General features: G+C 48.6%; 1 protein-coding gene across 1 annotated transcript; it reads left to right on the top strand.

Annotated features, from left to right (window-relative positions):
- The first annotated feature begins 10,934 nt into the window (after positions 1-10,934).
- Positions 10,935-17,206, top strand: NPFFR1 (neuropeptide FF receptor 1). The gene is made up of 4 exons (XM_019953660.2): positions 10,935-10,971; positions 11,034-11,348; positions 14,113-14,212; positions 16,327-17,206. Exons 1-4 carry the CDS (start codon positions 10,935-10,937, stop codon positions 17,204-17,206), a joined length of 1,332 nt encoding a protein of 443 aa, XP_019809219.2.
- Positions 17,207-17,393: the final 187 nt, after the last annotated feature.

The following is a 17,393-nucleotide window of genomic DNA, read 5'->3' as shown; positions in this document are numbered from 1 at the left end:
TCAGAATTGTCCACAGTTTGTTGTGATCCACATAGTCAAAGGCTTTAGCATAGTCAATGAAGCAGAAGTAGGTGTTTATCTGGAATTCTCTTGCTTTTTTCTATGATCCAACAGATGTTGGCAATTTGATCTCTAGTTCCTCTGCCTTTTCTATAATTCTGCTTGTAAACCTGGAAGTTCTCGGCTCACATACTGTTGAAGGATTTGAAGGATTACCTTGCTAGCATGTGAAATGAGCACAATTATCTGGTAGTTTGAACATTCTTTGGCATTGGCCTTCTTTGGGATTGGAATGAAAACTGATTTTTGTAGTCCTATGGCCATTGCTGAGTTTTCCAAATTTGCTGGTGTATTGAGTGCAACATTTTAATAGCATCATCTTTTAGGATTTGAAATAGCTCAGCTGGAATTCCATCACCTCTACTAGCTTTGTTTGTAGTAATGCTTCCTAAGGCCCACTTGATTTCACACTCCAGGATGTCTGGCTTTAGGTGAATGATCACACCATCACGGTTATCCGGTTCATTAAGATCTTTTTTGTGCAGTTTTTCTGTGTATTCTTGCCACCTCTTCTTAATCTCTTCTGTTTCTGTTAGGTCCTTACTGTTTCTGTCCTTTATTGTGTCCATCTTTGCATAAAACATTCCCTTTGTATCTCTAATTCTCTTGAGATCTCTAGCCTTTCCCATTCTATTGTTTTCTATTTCTTTGCATTGTTCACTTAAGAAGGCTTTCTTATCTCTCCTTGATATTCTTTGCACTCTGTGTTCAGTTGGGTATATCTTTCCCTTTCTCCTTTGCCTTTTGCTTCTCTTCTTTCCTCAGCTGTTTGTAAGGCCTCCTCAGACAACCATTCTGACTTGCTGCGTTTCTTTTTCTTGGGGATGGTTTTGGTCATTGTCTCCTGTACATTGTTACAAACCTCCATCCATCGTTCTTCAGGCACTCTGTCTACAAGATCTAATCCTTCAGTCTATTTGTCACTTCCACTGTATAATCATAAAGGATTTGATTTAGGTCGTACCTCAATAGCCTAGTGGTTTTCCGTACCTTCTTTAATTTAAGTCTGAATTCTGCAATAAGGAGCTGATGATCTGAGCCACAGTCAGCTCCAGGTCTTGTTTTTGCTGACTTAGAAGACAATAAAGCGATCAGACATCACAGAATTTTTTCAAAGGAGGCATCTTGTACACTTGCAAAGATATGTGCATAAGCATTTTCATCACAGTGCAAAATTAGAAATCATCTAATGTCCCTAAGTTAAGTAAATTAAATGATGAGAGCACTTGCAACAACATGCTATATGAGTTGTGTTTAGGATTTTATTTACCGGTATGAAAATATATTTACTACCTACTGTGAGTAACTTTTTAAAAAGCAGGCTTTAGAACACACATGTAGTATGATCCCCTTTATGCAAAATTAAATAGGCTTATTATTAAATGTATATGTAAAGTACATGCAAAGAGATGGTCACTAGTATCTTTGGGTGCTCCTGCTTCTGAAAGTATACCCTAAGAGAAGGAGCTGGTGCCTGAAAGCAGAGGTCAGGAGACTGAGATGGGAAAAGGAGAAAAGGCAAGAACAGAACTGAGCTTCAAAGAAAGCAAAACAGAGAGCCCTTGGTGTGCTCACCAAGCCCAAGGTGTTGGCTTGATGAGATGCTGGAAATGCAGGGTACAGTCAGTCGACTTGGCCAGCACCTTTGAGATGTGGCTGGGAGCATCACAAAGGCAATGGCCACGGGGGCCTCTCTTGGTGTGAAATTTCAGGGATGTTTATTTCACTCTTTTCTTTTGTAGTGCTCAGAACTGCTTTATAGTAAACATATTGCTTTTTTTATAAAAACAAAAAAATTTTTTCAAAACCAAAGAAAAAAATGTAGTAATGTAGTAGTCATTAGGGGCCAATATTAGTGCTAAAAACAACTCAGGCTAAACCTCCCACATTTCCTCTTTCACACTGGGTTTCTAAGAGGTAGAAAGATGAATTACGAGATTTCAGCAGGACCCTGCTAAGATCTCTCATGAGAGCCCTCGAAACTGAGCCGTGGCAAAGGGGCTGGAGGACTGATGACAAGACTTTGTATTAACTTTAATGCAGCTTAGAGGGCCCTCAGACTTTGACCTTGACATTGATGTTAAATAATTGAGAGGGAAAACGAAAGGCATGCTCATCACATCTGTGGATAAGAGCCATAACACCCACATAGCAACAGGTTCAAAATTTAAATTAGGGTATCTTAACATTTTGGAACACTGGATCAAACCCAAGAAAATGAAATGTAAAGTAAATTGCAAAGACCTGAATTTAGGTCCAAAAAAATCAATTGCGTACATTTGAAAGAGAGGAGATCTGGCTTGTAATCTTGAGGAAAGTTTCTGGGGAGATAAAAACCAACTGACTGATGGACATGGGCCCAAAACTCCCACTTACTGAAAAGACCCTGAGATGTTCAGAGTTGGGGAAAAAAGCCGGGAGAGGGGGATGACCTTGGAGAGAGGGGCCCATTCTTATTCAAGGAGCAGAACTGGAACAGGTAGGGGACAAGTTACAGTAAGACAACTCAACAACAGGAAGAACTTTCTGGCACTCAGAGTTGGCCTAGAAGCTGTGTCCTTGCCAGGTCGAATTAAGCAAGGGTTACTGACTGGCTAGATACTGACTGGAGGGCAGAAGGAGTTATTCTTGGGTGGCTGGACCAAAAATGGGCCTGGAGGATCTCTGAGGGCCTGCAGACAGACACTGCAGTCTGTCCGTCCTCCTGCAGAGTTGCTGGATCAGCCTGGCAGTAGTCCCTCTCAGGCCTTCCCCATTGGGCCTTGGCTGTGTGGTGTGCTATGCAGTGAGGCACCAGAGGGCATGGTTCCAACCCTGCTCACAGCCCAGCCCCAGTCTAGTGGCTTCCTCAGAGCCTCTGGCAGCCTCCAGAGCTGCCTGCCCAGCCTGGGAGCTCTGTGGCTGAGGGAGGCCAGAGGCGAGGAGGATGTCTGCTCACACTGCCTGGTGTGGGAGACCTGTGGGGAAGTGGCCCATGCAGGGGAAGGTTGCCAGAGAGAGGAGCAAGCTAGCTGGTTTCCCTCCAGCGCAGGACACAGAAATTTCTTGGAAATCCAGGTGGGTTCTGCTTTCCATGCCCCCAAAAGTGCTGCCACTGGGGCTGTCAGAGTTGAGAACCACTGCTGTCATGAATATTTTAATCATATTTATCAGAGTTTCCTTATGATTAGAAAGGTTAGATCTCAAGTTAGTGCAAAGGAAAAAGAAATTACTTAAAACACACTGTTACACACTGTTAATGTCTTTTGTTTGTTCTGGGTTTTTTTGGTCATTTGTTCACACACACACACACACACACACACACACTTTTATATGGAACACAGTTTATAATGCTTCTACCTACTATTTTGTAACTATTGCCACCTTGGTCAGCATTTCCTCCCACCATTAGCACTTGTTCTATTTCTTAAGTAAATCCCTAAAAGTGGACTGGCTGGCTCTTCAAGTGGGTCTTGGATCAGGGTGCTGGATGGATGTGCCCCGTTTGCAAAGGCTGAGCTGATGTGTGTCCTTCCAACCCCCACAGTGCACAGCCACCCTCTGGTGTCACCAAGCGCTTTTCCTCTCTGCCAGTCTGATTGATGGCATGCTCACCCAGTGTTCTTTTAAAATTGCATTTCTTTGATTACAAATGAATTTTTCGTCTCATGTGTTTATTAGCCATTGTACTGTGCTCTTTTGTGTTCTTCAGAAGGTCAGGCCGTGTTCACCCTGAGGCTCTCAGGAAGTGGGCGATGAATGGTATAGTTCAGTTCAGTCACTCAGTTGTGTCCGACTCTTTGCGACCCCATGGACTGCAGCATGCCAGGCTTCCCTGTCCATCACCAACTCCCAGAGCTTACTCAAACTCATGTCCATCGAGTCAGTGATGCCATCCAACCATCTCATCTTCTATCAACCCTTTCTCCTCCTGCCTTCAGTCTTTCCCAGCATCATGGTCTTTTCCAATGAGTCAGTTCTTCGCATCAAGTGGCCAAAGTATTGGAGTTTCAGCTTCAGCATCAGTCCTTCCAATGAACATTCAGGACTGATCTCCTTTAGGATGGACTGGTATCTCCTTGCAGTCCAAGGGAATCTCAAGAGTCTTCTCCAACATCACAGTTCAAAAGCATCAATTCTTCCGCGCTCAGCTTTCTTTATAGTCCAACTCTCACATCCATACATGACTACTGGAAAAAACATAGCTTTGACTAGACGGACCTTTGTTGGCAAAGTAATGTCTCTGATTTTTAATATGGTGTCTGCTGCTGCTGCTGCTGCTAAGTTGCTTCAATCGTGTCCGACTCTGTGCAACCCCACAGATGGCAGCCCACCAGGCTCCTCCATCCCTGGGATTCTTCAGGCAAGAACACTGGAGTGGGTTGCCATTTCCTTCTCCAATGCATGAAAGTGAAAAGTCACAGTGAAGTCACTCAGTCGTGCCCGACTCTTCGCGACCCCATGGACTGCAGCCTACCAGGCTCCTCCGTCCATGGGACTTTCCAGGCAAGAGCACTGGAGTGGGTTGCCATTTCCTTCTCCAGGGGATCTTCCCAACCCAGGGCTCGAACTTGGGTCTGCCGCATTGTAGACAGACGCTTCACCGTCTGAGCCACCAGGTAACTAACTGGGTCTCTAATCTAGGGCTGAGCTCTCTGTGGTACCAGGGCAGACCAGTAGGTGGCGCTAACGATACAGTCATTAGTGGGAGAACTGTGAACTTGGTTGAGTACCCAGCTGGATTCCGTGCTCTGGACCTTCATTTTGGTGTTGCCTTCTCTCTCACACATCTTCCAGGCTTTTCAGGGAGGCCCACAACAAGAGTATTATAAAATATTACCCTCGGATCCACTGTGCAGTTTAATACCAGCAGCACAGCTGCTGCTGGGTTAACACATTGAGTGCTGTGTGTCCCGCATTGTGTCAAGTTTTCTTCACATATCTCACTTTTTTCAGTCAGTGTGAGCTTATCTCCGTTTTGGGCTTCCCTTGTGGCTCAGCTGATAAAGAATCCGCCTGCAATGCAGGAGACCTGGGTTTGATGCCTAGGTTGGGAAGATTCCCTGGAGAGGAGAAAGGCTACCTACTCCAGTATTCTGGCGTAGAGAGTTTCATGGACAGTCCATGCGGTAGCAAAGAGTCGGACACGACTGAGCGACTTTCAGTTTCTTTCACTTTCTCTCCATTTTACTAGTGAGGACTCTGGTTTCCAGAGAGGTGACATGACCTACCCGAGGTCACAGCCAGAAATTGTGTGTTTCCACTTTAAAGACAAGAACAGTAACCTCCCACGCAGATGAGGAGATGTCTTAGTTTTGCTGCTGTAACAAAATACCATAGGCTGGGTGGCTTTTATGCCTGTGCGCATGCTCTGTCGCTCTGCTGTGTCCACCTCTTTGCGATCTCATGGACTGTAGCCCTCCAGGCCCCTCTTGTCCATGAAATTTTTCCGGCAAGAATACTGGAGCGGGTTACCATTTCCTACTCCAGGGGATCTCCCCGACTCAGGGATCAAACCCGTAACCCTTGCAGTCTCCTGCCCTGGCAGGCGGATTCTTTCCCACTGCGCCACCTTGTGGCTGTTCAACAGCAGAAACTGACCTGTTACAGATCCGGAGACTGGCAAGTCCAAGATCGAGGTACAGATCCAGTGTCTGGTGAGGATCCTGTTGTTGGTTTATACACAGCTTCCTGTGTCCTTATGTGGTGGAAGGGACGAGGGAGCTCTCTGAGGTCTTTTAAAAATGAAGGCACTAATCCTATTCAAGAGAGCTTGCCCTTGTGACCTAATTAGAGTTGACCCTTGAACAACACGGGTCTGAACTGCACTGCTTCATTTATACACAGATTTTTTTTCCCAATAGATGCATACTACTGTACTACACGATCTGAGGCTTGTTGAATCCATGCATGGATTCGCAGGACTGACTGTAAATTTATATTCAGGGCTGACTGAGCTGAATTTAAAGTCATATTTGGATTTTTGACCGCACAGGAGTCAGAGCCCTGAACCACCCCATGCATTTTTCAAGGGTCAGCTATGCCTCCCAAAGGCCCTACTTCCAAATACCATCACACTGGGTATGAATTTTGAGGAGACACAAATATTCTGTCTATTGCCTGAAGTCAGGAGAAAAGAGGGCTGGGACTTACCAGTCTATGTGCATCCACTACCTCCAGGGTCTTTGGGCTAAGACCTTCAGCTCTGTGGTTCCCAGACTGGAGTGTCCATTGGAATCATGGGGAAGATACATTAAAACAGAGATACCTGGGTTTCTGGTTCCTTAGATCAGGGATGATTCCTGAGAATATGCATTTCTAGCAAGTCCCAGGTGATGCTGATGCTGCTGGTCAGAGACTACACACTGAGAACCAGAGCTTCCTCATCTTCTCTGGCCCCAGACTTTCAGTGGCTTAGAGCTTAATCTCTGAGATCATCAGAATGCCCTGGAGGAAAGGGGAATGGCATAATTGGGTCCAGCGGATGAAATTTTCACAGGCTGTAATGTATCCACAAGGGTACCAGGCAGATCCCCAGAAGGACAAGTCCAGGTGTTAATGAGGTCTCCAGCTTCTGGTATGGGGTCCAGATGGGGTGGGAGGCCTGCCTGCCTCCAACCCATCTCACCACCAGCCAGGGAAATTGCCAGGAATAGGAAGGAGTTTAACTAAATTGAGAATAAATCAGTCTACAGTGCTGGAAACTGTCCTAAGTGTAGAGACTGATGCTCAGGCTCAGCCAAGGGTCCAGGGATGGTCAGGGTTGCTCCCAGACACTTTTCAGGGCCAGCCTTTGGGATATGAGCTCACTAAGCAGTCCCTTGAAACCAAGTGAAAGGCTGTGGGGCAAACACACAGGCTAGAATTTAGTTGGGCAGGTTTTGACAGTTTCCTCTACTCATCCACACCCACAGATTTCCCCAAGTTATTCAGGTCGATTTTGAGGCTCAGCAAGAGTGAGCTAACTAAGGAGGCTTCTAACAGACTGTGGTGGGGGTTCTTTCCAGAGGACCCTGGAAAAGGCCTCTCAACACTAGCAATGCCAGCCTTGAGCAGGACCCTGTCACCTGACATCAGGATCTGCCTTTCCTTCCTTTTTCTCTTCATACACGTATTTATCCTCTTAACAACCATTTAGTAAACCATTTATTAACACAATGATCAGGCCCTGCTGAGATGCTGAGGATATCTCCCCATCAATGAGAAAGAAAAGATCCTTCCTCTCCAGAAGATGATTTTCAAAGTTGGAGGAAAAAAAAAAATCCAATAAACCTGGGAGCAAAGAAAATATTCACAAATGGAAGAAAATAAGCAAGATGCCATGAGAGATAATAGTGGGCACCTAAATTAAATAATCAGGTCATGCTTCTTCAAGAAGACAGTATTTAAGCTGAACGCTAAAGGAGGGGGAAAGGCAGAGGGACTAGGAAGAGATTAAAGTGTTGAGATTGGAAAGAGCAAGAGTGCGTTGGAGGCATCAAGAGGGGACCAGAGCACAAAGGACAAAGGGGAGGGTAGCAGGGGGATGAGGCCAGATGGATGGCAACAGGGATCAGACGGTGCAGTAAGGAGTTTGGGTTGTATATGAGATGCAATGAGGAGTCTAGGCAACAGTTAGTGGCTCCTGCTGAAAACATTGGTGAAAGCTAATGGGAAACTTGATAGAGGAGGGATCAAGCTGACATCACTTAAGCCCACTGTTCAACCTTAGCATTAAGAAAGAGACCACCAGGGAGTTCCCTGGTGACCTAGTGGTTAAGATTCCAGGTTTTCACCACTGCAGCCCAGGATTCTGCAAGCTGCAGCCAAAAAAAAAAAAGAGAGAGAGAGAGAGAAAGAGAGAGTCCACCAGACATAATCAGATCAAGCCTCTAGATCTAATTGTTATTTACAGGAAATACAGCAGACAGAGAGGAGAATGTGTAAAATGACATCAAGAGGGGGCAATCAGCAAAATCCAGTCTGTGAGAAATTCTACAGACATTTATATGATCCCAAGAGAGACCTGCAGAAGGGCCACTCAGATGACTAAACCACAGTACCATGTCACTAGATTTTGGGGTGGTTTGCCACATAATAATACATAATAGAAATGGAAATCTCATTTGGATCCTCACTCAGACAAACCAGTTATTTAAAAAATTCTGTAAATCCTTCAGTAAAAAATAAATTAGTTAAAATATCTAACAATGAGGGAATTTTGAATGCTGGATAATTGATAATATTGTGACACAATGGTTAATTTTGACACTGGGTTATGGATTTTTTGAGTCCTACATTTTAGAAACACAATCTGAAATATTTATGAACGAAAGAGAAGTGATTGTGCTTCAAAATCATCCAAGGAGAGGTGTGGGTATGGATGAAGCAAGATTGGCCTTGAGATGGTAATTGTTGAAGGTGAATAATGTACGCTTGGAGGTTCTTCATACCCTTCTCTCGTCATGGTTCATTAAACTATATACTCTTATATACATTCACCCTTACATTCTCTCTTGTACATGTTTGTCATATTAAAATAAAGATGTTTGGGTACAATCGGATGCCCCTGGAGGGCCTAAGCAGAGTAGTATCATTTCCTTCTCTCACTGTGCACCCAACACTTCCAGCGTCTCCTCCTCCTCCACTGGCACACCCTTCTCCTCTGACCCGAGTGCCCTCCTGCACCTGCTCGTCCCTGTGGCCCCACTGTGCCAGCTTATTATCCTGTGCTTCCCCCAGGGTCTTTCTAGTCTCTGGTCCCAAGGCTCCTGTGGGCCTCCAGGCCAGTGGCTGAGCTCTATATGCAACAGAAACTCCCCAGTGACTCCTCATCTCCTGAACAGGCCCCATTCAGTCCCAGAGGAAAGCAGGAGGAGAGTTTACAAGACAATATCATGAGTCACCACAACTAATGACTTCCCAGAAGATTTGTGGTTGGACACTCAGCCACTCCTTCCAAAGGTGCCTGGAGAAACACACACTGAAGCCTGAGGCACATTAGAGACACAGAACCATGGCAACTCAGCTGCAGAGATTAGTGTTCTCTTGAGCGAGTCTGGGAACCCCTCTGGTCACAGTCCTGCCATTTCAAATGGGGTTAATACCTAACCTATTTACCTCATGAGGTAGCAGGAAGGATTGGATCAAATAACAGATATGGAAAAGTGAAAATGTTAGTTGCTCAGTCATGTCCAACTCTTGGCGACCCCTATATCCTGCCAGGCTCCTCTGTCTATGGGATTCTCCCGGCAAGAATATTGGGAGTGGGTTGCCTTGCCCTTCTTCAGGGGAGCTTCCCAACACAGGGATTGAACCTGAGTCTCCTACACTGCAGGCAGATTCTTTACCATCTGAGCCACCAGGGAAGCCCAGTAGATATGGAAACTCTTGGCTAAAAGCTGTGCAAATGAAGCAGCTGATACCACGATGGGAGAAGGTGAAGGATGGGTGGTGGCCTTGGCTTTGGATGGTCTGAAGAATTGAATGTGTGCCTTTGATCCTCAGCCCTGGTTCAGAGGCCCCTTTTAGTCTTCCTCTCTCTGCTGCCTTCTGGTCTTCCACAACTAAAGTCTGTGGCGATGATGAGGAGGGATGCCAAAGATATTGAGGGTGTAATTGGAGAAGGCAATGGCACCCCACTCCAGTACTCTTGCCTGGAGAATCCCATGGACAGAGGAGCCTGGTAGGCTGCAGTCCATGGGGTCGCTAGGAGTCAGACATGACTGAGCGACTTCACTTTCACTTTTCACTTTCATGCATCGGAGAAGGAAATGACAACCCACTCCAGTGTTCTTGCCTGGAGAATCCCAGGGACGGGGGAGCCTGGTGGGCTGCTGTCCACTGGGTTGCACAGAGTCGGACATGACTGAAGCGACTTAGCAGCAGCAATAGGATCCCAGAAGAAAACAGGTGGTGCACTCAGAAAGGGTTTAACTGAAGAGAGTTTGGTAGAGAGACTTGACAGCGGGGAGAGGAGGGCAAGAGAATCAGCATGGGATGGTGATGCACACAGGGACAGCCAACCACAGGAAGCTGTTGCTGCAGAGGGGGAACCTTGTCATTGCAGCCCTGCAGGAACTGGAGCCGTGGAGGAGGAGTTACCCAGCCGGAGCTGCACCCATAAAGACAGCCCCATGGGCAGACCTGGTCCAGGCAGGGAGGGAATCAGGAGATGAATACCCTGACCTCTCTCTCCTCCACTCCTTCAATCTCCTTCAGTGCCTCCCATTGGCTGAAACCCAGTTAAAAAACCAGAAGGCAGGGAATAGAATCTAAAAAAGAGTGGAGATATATATATATGAAAGTGAAGTAGCTCAGTTGTGTCTGACTCTTTGCAAGCCCGTTGACTGTAGCTGTAGCCTACCAGGCTCCTCCCTCCATGGGATTCTCCAGGCAAGAATACTGGAGTGGGTTGCCATTTCCTTCTCCAGGGGATCTTCCTGACCCAGGGATCGAACCCAGGTCTCCCACATTGCAGGCAGACGCTTTAACCTCTGAGCCACCAGGGAAGCCTATATGTATGTATATATATATATACATACATACATACATGTATAACTGACTCACTTTTGCTGTACAGCAGAAACAACACTATGAATGAACTGTACTCCAACTAAAAAAAAAAGACCCAGAGAGCAAGGGAACCTGGCTGACATAGGTTCCTGAGAGGTCAGCCTCTGGGGCAGAGAGCAGGGCTGAGAAGTATGGGGCCTGGATGTGGCACAGTGGGACTGTGTGCAATTGGAGAGTGACCAACTTTGGGAAATGAAATGACAGGTGGACAAGCGGGTTGGGAGGTGTGAGATCATGGTCTGAGTGGGTGTGAGATCAGGGTCTGAATGGCTGTGAGTTGCAAGTCTTGGATCAGTGAATCCAGTTGCAATTGGAGTTGAGCTCATGCCCAGGTGCTGGGCATGGTCCGGGTCTGGAGCACAGAAGGATCTCCCAGTGGTGAGAAGTCAGTCATCTCTTCTTCACCTAAGATCCTGACCTGTGTGCTCCTTTGCGCCTAGGGGAGCCTGCCCAGCCTTCCAACAGCAGCTGGCCCCCAAGCGAGAATGGAAGTGATGCTCAGGCCACCCCGGCTGCAAACCTCACCTTCTCCTCCTACTACCAGCACTCCTCCCCGGTGGCTGCCATGTTCATTGTGGCCTATGTACTCATCTTCCTCCTCTGCATGGTGGGCAATACGCTGGTCTGCTTCATCGTGCTCAAGAACCGGCACATGCGCACTGTCACCAACATGTTTATCCTCAACCTGGCCATCAGCGACCTGCTGGTGGGCATCTTCTGCATGCCCACCACCCTTGTGGACAACCTCATCACTGGTGAGTAGGGGCAATAGAGGCAGCTTCCCCCTGAAATCGTGGCCCCCTGACCAAGGTGCCATTGTCTCAAACTCCCCAGTCTTATGGCTGAGGGATTAGACTAGAAATAACAGATACAATGAATTAACCATTTGCTTTGTTCCAGGCTTTGTGTGACTTATTCTTCCTGCATTATTTTAACTAATCCTCACAACAATCCAATGAAGAATGCATTATTGTTATCCCCAGTTGATGGATGAGGAAACTGAGGCTCTGAGTGATTAAGTGGTGGTTCTGTAGTTTACACAACTAAGTGTCAAGTCCCACATTCTCACATCTGTATTTCTAACCACTGCACCGTTCAGTCCTACTCTCCAGGGGAGCTCCCATCTAGTTCTGGGCAGAACTAGAACCAGCAGGAAGAAGTGCTAAGACGGCAGGTTTCCTCTGAATAGGGACCTAAAAACTAATTTGAGATGTTCTCCACCAGAAAAAGGGTTCCTGCCTACAGGTCTTGTGCTCCCTGTCACTGGGAGTGTCTAAGTAGGGACTGGCTGGCTGTTTAGCAGGGATCTGGTAGAGGGATTCAAGCAGAACTAGGCCCCTTGACTTCTAAATTCCCGCCCAGCATCTAAAAATGTCAGAAGGATCCCACTATCATCTACCTTCTCCCAGGATTCACTTTTCTTGTTTCAGAGTACAGTGCCATGGATTCTAGGTGGGAAGGACTAGTTTCCAGAGCTGGGGAGACCCCTAGAGGTCTGTGCCTGCAGCTTCTGCACTCAGAGCTCCCAGAAACTTAGGATTCAGAGCCTGGGCAGCCCCGTTTGGAGTGACTTTGGTGTCTCTGTGGAATAGTCGGTTAGCACGTTGGACTGTTAACTGAAAGGCTAGCGGTTCGAGCCCACACAAGGATGCTCCCCCTTATGCCAGCCATTTGGGCTTCCCAGGTGGCTCAGCAATAAAGCATCTGCCTGGAATGTAGGAGATACAGGAGATGCAGATTCTATCCCTGGGGTTGGGAAGCTCCCCTGGAGGAGGAAATGACAACCCAGTCCAGTATTATTGCCTGAGAATCCCATGGACAGTGGAGCCTGGCAGGCTACAGTCCATGGGATCACAAACAGTCGGACATGACTGAGCACACACTACCACACACCACAGCTGATGTGAGGTTGGGGGACTCACAAACCCAGAAAGTGAAGCCAGGGCTGTCACTTTCCCCGTGGCTGTCCTCTGGCTAAGCCTGGTGGGATCTTTAATCACAGCTGAATCGCAGATTCTTTCAGGGATGCTGAACAGAGGCCATGCATCCTTCTTCCCAAAACACACACAAACATATGCGTGCACACACACCTGCACATGTGCATACACAGATGTGCACACATGCATGCTCACTCACCAGTTAACAATAGTGCGATGAGGTCACTAGCTGGTTACAGTAGTGTCTGCCAGTCCTTTTTTATCTGTATAAACCATTGTTTATTCAACAACTTCTTAATGTGGGCATTTAGAGTTTCTCTGATATTTTGCAGTTACAACAGTACTACAATGAATAACCCTGTGCATATGTATTTTGTGTCATCAGAGGTGTAGATTCAGAGTAGAGTGAGACTGTTAGATCAAAAGACAAGTGCATAAGTTAGGCATTGCTTAGTTCCCCTCCAGAAGGACTGTAATGCTTTGCATTCCCACCAGTGATGTCTGAGAGCTCCTATTTCTCCACAGCAAGTATCATTTGCGTTTTTCTAATTTTGAATGAGGTTTGAACATTTTTTCATGTTTTTCCATCTGCTCTCTACAGCGATATTGACTTTCCATGACATTTAAACTCCCTGGCACCCAGATCAAACTCTCAGCACTGATCCATAGTGATTTAGAGACAAAGAGATTGTAAATTAATCTCCCCCTTCATTTTCACATCTGTAAAAAGGAGACAGTAATGGGGCTGGGGTGAGGACTGAGCGGGCCAGCGCTTGGTACCTTGTAAGGGTGCAGACAGAAAATCAACACAGCAGAGGCTGTTGGTGAAAGAAGACCCCAGTCTTGGGAGATGACTCCTGTCCACAGGTACAACAGACAAGAACAAGCTGCCCCTCCCCATCCCAGGCCTAGAGGGCTGGAAACACCAGGTAGTTACCAACACAGGGCCGCAGGCAGCCAAGAGGTGAACCTGGCTACCAGTCCTGAAAGCAGGTGGGACCCAGGTCTCATGAGAAAGCAGAAGCTCAGGGGTCAGAGTGAGGACCTCAGGTAGGATGGGCTGGAGCTGCTTATACCTCCCCCACTTGTGAGTCAGGATGGATCTGTCCTAGTGGGTCTCCACTTCGGCTGCCACTTAAATCTCCTGGGTCAATTTGGAAAATATGGTGGTCTGAGTCCCACCCTTAGAGATTCTGTTTGTGATTAGTCTGGCATGGTCCTGGGCACTGATCCTTTTCCAAGCTCTCAGTTGATTCTAGTGAGCAGCCAGGTTTGAGAACTACTGGCCTCAAACTTGGAGCTGGTCTATGGGAGCAGAAATCCAGGCAGGGCTGGATGAATCTAAAGCTCATGGAGAAAAATTGCTGGTCAGTATAAAGGCTGTCTCTAGTAGGACTGTCCACAGAGGTACCGGCCGGTCAGCTCCTCACTCCTGGAAGTGTGTAAGCAGAGGTGGAATGACAACCTAGCTTGACTGGAGGGAAGATACAAGCCACAGAGGGGACTGGCCCAGGTGGCTGGAGGTCTCTGGCTCTTTGTGGATGACGCGTCTCTCACTTTGTAGTGGCCTCTGTCTTTGCAGGCTGGCCCTTTGACAACGCCACGTGCAAGATGAGCGGCTTGGTGCAGGGCATGTCAGTGTCTGCTTCCGTTTTCACGCTGGTGGCCATTGCTGTGGAAAGGTGAGAGGGTTCCTGGCTGGGTTACCCTGGGCTGACTGGGGCACAGCGTGAGGACTAGCTGCTGTTTCCACTGCTGGGCCTGCTAGAAGGCCAGGACTGCTCTGCGATCTGTGGTCCTGAGCCACAGAGGGAAGGGTGGTGGGGCTGCCTGCCCTCTAGAACTGGGGGACTGCAGAGGATACTGCCACCTCTTTCTGGAAGACCTTGAGGCAGCTTCTGAGGAGGTTTAAAAGGTATTCTTGGGCCCTAAGAGGAGCTTGGGGACAGTCCTTGTCTCCTGGGGGGCAGACCTCCTTGCTGGTCCCTGACTCCCCAACTCCACCATCTTCTGCTGCTTCTGGTCTTTCAGCCTCAGATTCCATCAGAGTCTCTGATAAGCGTGGTTCTGCTAAATAGAATGGAGCCAGGGACCAAGCAGCTTGCAATACAACTGACCCAGTTGCAAGAGGGTCCTCCTCCCTCTCCGAGAGCCCTTTCAATAAGGGTGCTTATCCCAGAGCAAGGGAGGCAGGCAGGTAAGTTGGAGGGCTACCTAGCTGGATGACCTTGGGTAGGTCATTTAACTACGCTGAGCCTCTGTCTTATCACCTGTCAAATAGTCCTCCACACCCTACTGGCTGGCTGGGAGGCTTCAGTGAACTTCTGTTTGTAAAGCTGATACATACTACCTGGTACGGAGACCATATGTCAGCAGTTAATAGCATTCTATTTCATCTTTACACCCACACCCTCCTCCTTGTCGTCTTCTAAACTCAGGCACTACTAGCTCCACTCTTCCTAGAATCTAGTGTCCTCATCGTCCTTCCACTTCTGCCCTCATCAAATCCAGTCTTTTGTGACCCCGTGAAGAAGGCAGCTGGGGAGATAGAACTGGGTCCCCATCTGCAAGGCTGCTAATTAGCTGGGTAACTGGGGGACGTCCTCCTTCATTGGTCTTCATTTTGTTGTCATTGTTAACGTTGACAATGTCTCCCAGTGGTGTTTGGGTATTCTTCAAGTTCCTATCTCCTCCGGGAACTCTTCCTGGTCTGTCCTAGGATCCTTCTCCATTTATTAAGTGCTATTGCACTTAGAGCCAGTACTGTGTGCTTTAAGAATTATTTGTTTTCTGGCAGTTCCTTATTTGATGTTATGAAACCAGGAGGTCAAAGTTAGGTAGGTTGAGAAAGTAAGGCTTGAGACAAGCTGTGGGAAAAGTGGAAAGTGCTGTCAGGTGAGGAAAAGGATAGGAGGGAGGAGAGCAGGACAGTTTGGTGAAGGGGAAAGAGCAGATGGCTGGGAGACAGCTCTAGGCCTGTGTTCTAGCGCAGGTTTAGCCCTTAAATTGCCCCATGACTTTCCTAAACTAGATGGGCATCTTTGACCAGGAGAACTGGGCCTAGGTATTTTTAAAAACGCTTCGGGAGATTCTAATGCACAGTGAGGGTTTACAGCTGCCGGTTTATATGGCATAGTGGAGCCAGACAAATCTGTATTCAAGCTTGGTCCTTGGTACTAGCTAGCTGTGTGACCCTGAGCCAGTTACTTAACACCTCTGAATCGCATATGTAAAGTAAGGGTGTAATAATAATCACAGCTGAGACATCCTAAGGAGGAAATGGTGCAGAACTGTCTTGATACTATGGAGGCACTGTTGGAAGCATACTGGCTAAGATGATATAGGGAGAACCTGTCACATAGACTCCACACCTGAACTCCCAAGGTTTTCTGGAGAAGCCATAAACAGCTAAAATTTGTTTTCTTTGATACACCTACCCAATCGGCCTACTCAGGGACAGAATCTGCCAGCTAAGTCACTGCTAGCTGCCAGCTATTCAGTTTATCCTCCAAAATGCACTAACAGGATTCAGTTCTTGTGAAACCCGCCCTTTTGTCTTGTTCCATGGCCACCCAACCTTGGAGATGATTGTCCTACAGGTGAGAAACCAATTTGCTTGTCAACGAACATAATTAACACCCGAGCCTTCTTTGACACCACCTAAGGTGCAATGGTGGAGGTGAATTGCCCCAACCCCGCCAGCCCCCAGCCCTCTGCCCTCCAGGGGTTGGCGCTCATCCCTGGGACCCTTGGGACCCTCCCAGACCCCCTGCTTTTCTTTCCTCCGTCGCCGCAGGTTCCGCTGCATCGTGCACCCCTTCCGCGAGAAGCTGACCCTGCGGAAGGCGCTGGTCACCATCGCGGTTATCTGGGCGCTGGCCCTGCTCATCATGTGCCCCTCGGCCATCACGCTGACCGTCACGCGCGAGGAGCATCACTTCATGGTGGACGCCCGCAACCGCTCCTACCCGCTCTACTCGTGCTGGGAGGCCTGGCCCGAGAAGGGCATGCGCAAGGTCTACACGGCCGTGCTCTTCTCGCATATCTACCTGGCGCCGCTGGCGCTGATCGTGGTCATGTACGCGCGCATCGCCCGCAAGCTGTGCCAGGCCCCGGGGCCCGCGTGCGCCGGCGGCGAGGAGGCGGCGGGGGAGGGCGGGCGAGGCGCGCGGCGCAGGGCGCGAGTGGTGCACATGCTGGTTATGGTGGCGCTGTTCTTCACGCTGTCCTGGCTGCCGCTCTGGGCGCTGCTGCTCCTCATCGACTACGGGCAGCTAAGCGAGCCGCAGCTACACCTGGTTACCGCCTACGCCTTCCCCTTCGCCCACTGGCTGGCCTTCTTCAACAGCAGCGCCAACCCCATCATCTACGGCTACTTCAACGAGAACTTCCGCCGAGGCTTCCAGGCCGCCTTCCGCGCCCAGCTCTGCGCGCCGCCGTGGGGGAGCCACCGGGAGGCCTACTCCCAGCGGGCCAGCCGGCTTCTGCGCACGCGGGTGTTCGTGGAGGTGCAGCCCAGCGACTCAGGCCTGCCCTCCGAGTCGGGCCCGAGCAGCGGGGCCCCCAGGCCCGGTCGTCTCCCGCTGCGCAATGGCCGCGTGGCCCACCATAGCTTGGCCGCCGAGGGTCCCGGCTGCTCCCATCTGCCCCTCACCATCCCAGCCTGGGACATTTGAGGGGGATGCAGAGCGCAGGCCTCTGAACCCGAGGGCCACGACCACACATGTGACACCCAGGCATGACAGTGTCTGGTGTGGTGTTAGGAGAGGCTGCCATATGTCTCCCTCTCAAACACAAGACAGTGAGCAATTGTTCGTGGAATCTTCTCTGTCACCTTCCCCCTCAGATAGAGGCAGAGGAGGG

Source organism: Bos indicus, chromosome 28 (genome assembly GCF_029378745.1).
Source record: "Bos indicus isolate NIAB-ARS_2022 breed Sahiwal x Tharparkar chromosome 28, NIAB-ARS_B.indTharparkar_mat_pri_1.0, whole genome shotgun sequence".
Taxonomy (NCBI): Eukaryota; Metazoa; Chordata; class Mammalia; order Artiodactyla; family Bovidae; genus Bos; species Bos indicus.
This window is presented reverse-complemented; position numbering and strand designations above follow the sequence as displayed.